The following is a 1,741-nucleotide window of genomic DNA, read 5'->3' as shown; positions in this document are numbered from 1 at the left end:
GGTGGTTCTGATAACTCAGTGTGTGAATTACTAGTGGGCATATGTGCAACTTAATGTGGTGAACTACAAGGTCACTAATGTTTGCAGGACCAATAGGGCAGGAAGACAGGAGATGCAAGGCTACTGCAAATGGTGAGTATCTCAAATTTATGAATTGCTATCTCTAGAATTATTCATTGACTATGCACAGACCACAGTTGGCCATGAATAACTAAAACTGGGACAAGCAAAAGTATGGCTAAGTGAGAGTGGCAGTATTTACTGGCACACTATTTCGTTTGATTTTTCATTTTCAATATCACTATGGCACTAGGATGACAGGTATATTAAATATTGAGTTTTAAAAATATTTTTATTGCTATAGATAGGCTACATTATCAAGGCACATTGATGAGGAAACTTCTGTTACTTAATGCAGAAACTCTGAAGCTATATAGTAGAACACGGTATTTAATCTCATATTAAAAACATATAATCAGTTTGAAATGAGAAACATGATGAGTTGTCAAACTGAAAGCTCAAATCAAATATGAATGCTTGGGTTCTTTATTTTAGGAAATTCGTGCTTCTCTGGCATCATGATCCTTCTTAACAGCACAAACTGCATCTTCTCCAGCTTCCTGGTCGCAGGCATCCCAGGGCTGGAGGCTGCACACACTGGCATCTCCATACCCTTCTGTGCCATGTTCCTCATTACCCTGGTGGGCAACGTGACCATCATGACAGTTATCTGGAGGGAGCACACCCTCCATGTGCCTATGTACCTCTTCCTGGCCATGCTGGCTGCCTCTGATCTGGGCCTGTCACTCTCCACCTTCCCGACCTTGCTGCGCATCTTCTGGCTGGATGTGCGAGAGCTGACTTTCCCTGCTTGCTTCTCTCAAATGTTCTTTATTCACACCTTCCAGGATGTTGAGTCTGCTGTTATTCTGGCCATGGCTTTTGACCGCTATGTGGCCATTTCTCGTCCACTGCACTATTCCTCCATCCTCACTCACAGGGTGATTGCTAAGATAGGTTTGACTATTGTGGTTCGAACTTTGACAGTACAGATTCCTGCTCCCATTCTTTTGAAGAGGCTGTGCTTCTGTCACTCCAACGCACTTTCTCATTCCTACTGCCTGCATCCTGACATCATAAAGCTCTCCTGCTCCAATACCAGAATCAATAGCATATATGGACTATTTGTGCTGCTGTCCACCATGGGACTTGACTTCCTCCTCATTCTCCTTTCTTATGTGCTGATTCTGAAAACTGTGCTGAGCATTGCATCCCATGGTGGGCGCCTCAAGGCTCTCAACACCTGCATCTCCCACCTGTGTGCCGTGGCCCTCTTCTTCACACCCATGATCTGCCTGTCCATGCTGCATCGCTTTGGCCCAAGGCTTCCCTCCCACATCTACGTGACCCTGGCCAACATGCACTTCCTCATTCCTCCTGTGATGAACCCCATTGTGTATGTCCTGAAAACTAAACAGATGCGAGATAAAATCTTGAAACTCTCCTTTAAATAGGGCTAGAAAAATCTCATCATATTTATAACTAAATGTTATTAAATGAATTTAATCCTAATTCTGATATGCTCTCTGAAATGTGGTCTTACATGTATCTCTACATTGATATAGAAAATGTATCTCTACCAGGTGAATAGTTCCTGGTACATAGTCTTCCAAATTGCATAAGATGTGATATTTTCTTTCATCCTTAACTATTGTTAAAATTTATCATGTGCATTTGATTT

General features: G+C 42.4%; 1 protein-coding gene across 1 annotated transcript; it reads left to right on the top strand.

Annotated features, from left to right (window-relative positions):
- Window positions 1-578: 578 nt before the first annotated feature.
- On the top strand, window positions 579-1,514 carry LOC102003647 (olfactory receptor 51G2-like). The gene has a single exon (XM_005380487.1). The coding sequence runs from the start codon at window positions 579-581 to the stop codon at window positions 1,512-1,514; it is 936 nt and encodes a 311-aa protein (XP_005380544.1).
- Window positions 1,515-1,741: the final 227 nt, after the last annotated feature.

The sequence above is a fragment of the Chinchilla lanigera genome, unplaced genomic scaffold (genome assembly GCF_000276665.1).
Source record: "Chinchilla lanigera isolate Chin_1 unplaced genomic scaffold, ChiLan1.0 scaffold00013, whole genome shotgun sequence".
Lineage (NCBI taxonomy): Eukaryota > Metazoa > Chordata > Mammalia > Rodentia > Chinchillidae > Chinchilla > Chinchilla lanigera.
The sequence above is the reverse complement of the archived record's forward strand: the minus strand, read 5'-3'. Positions and strand labels throughout refer to the sequence as shown.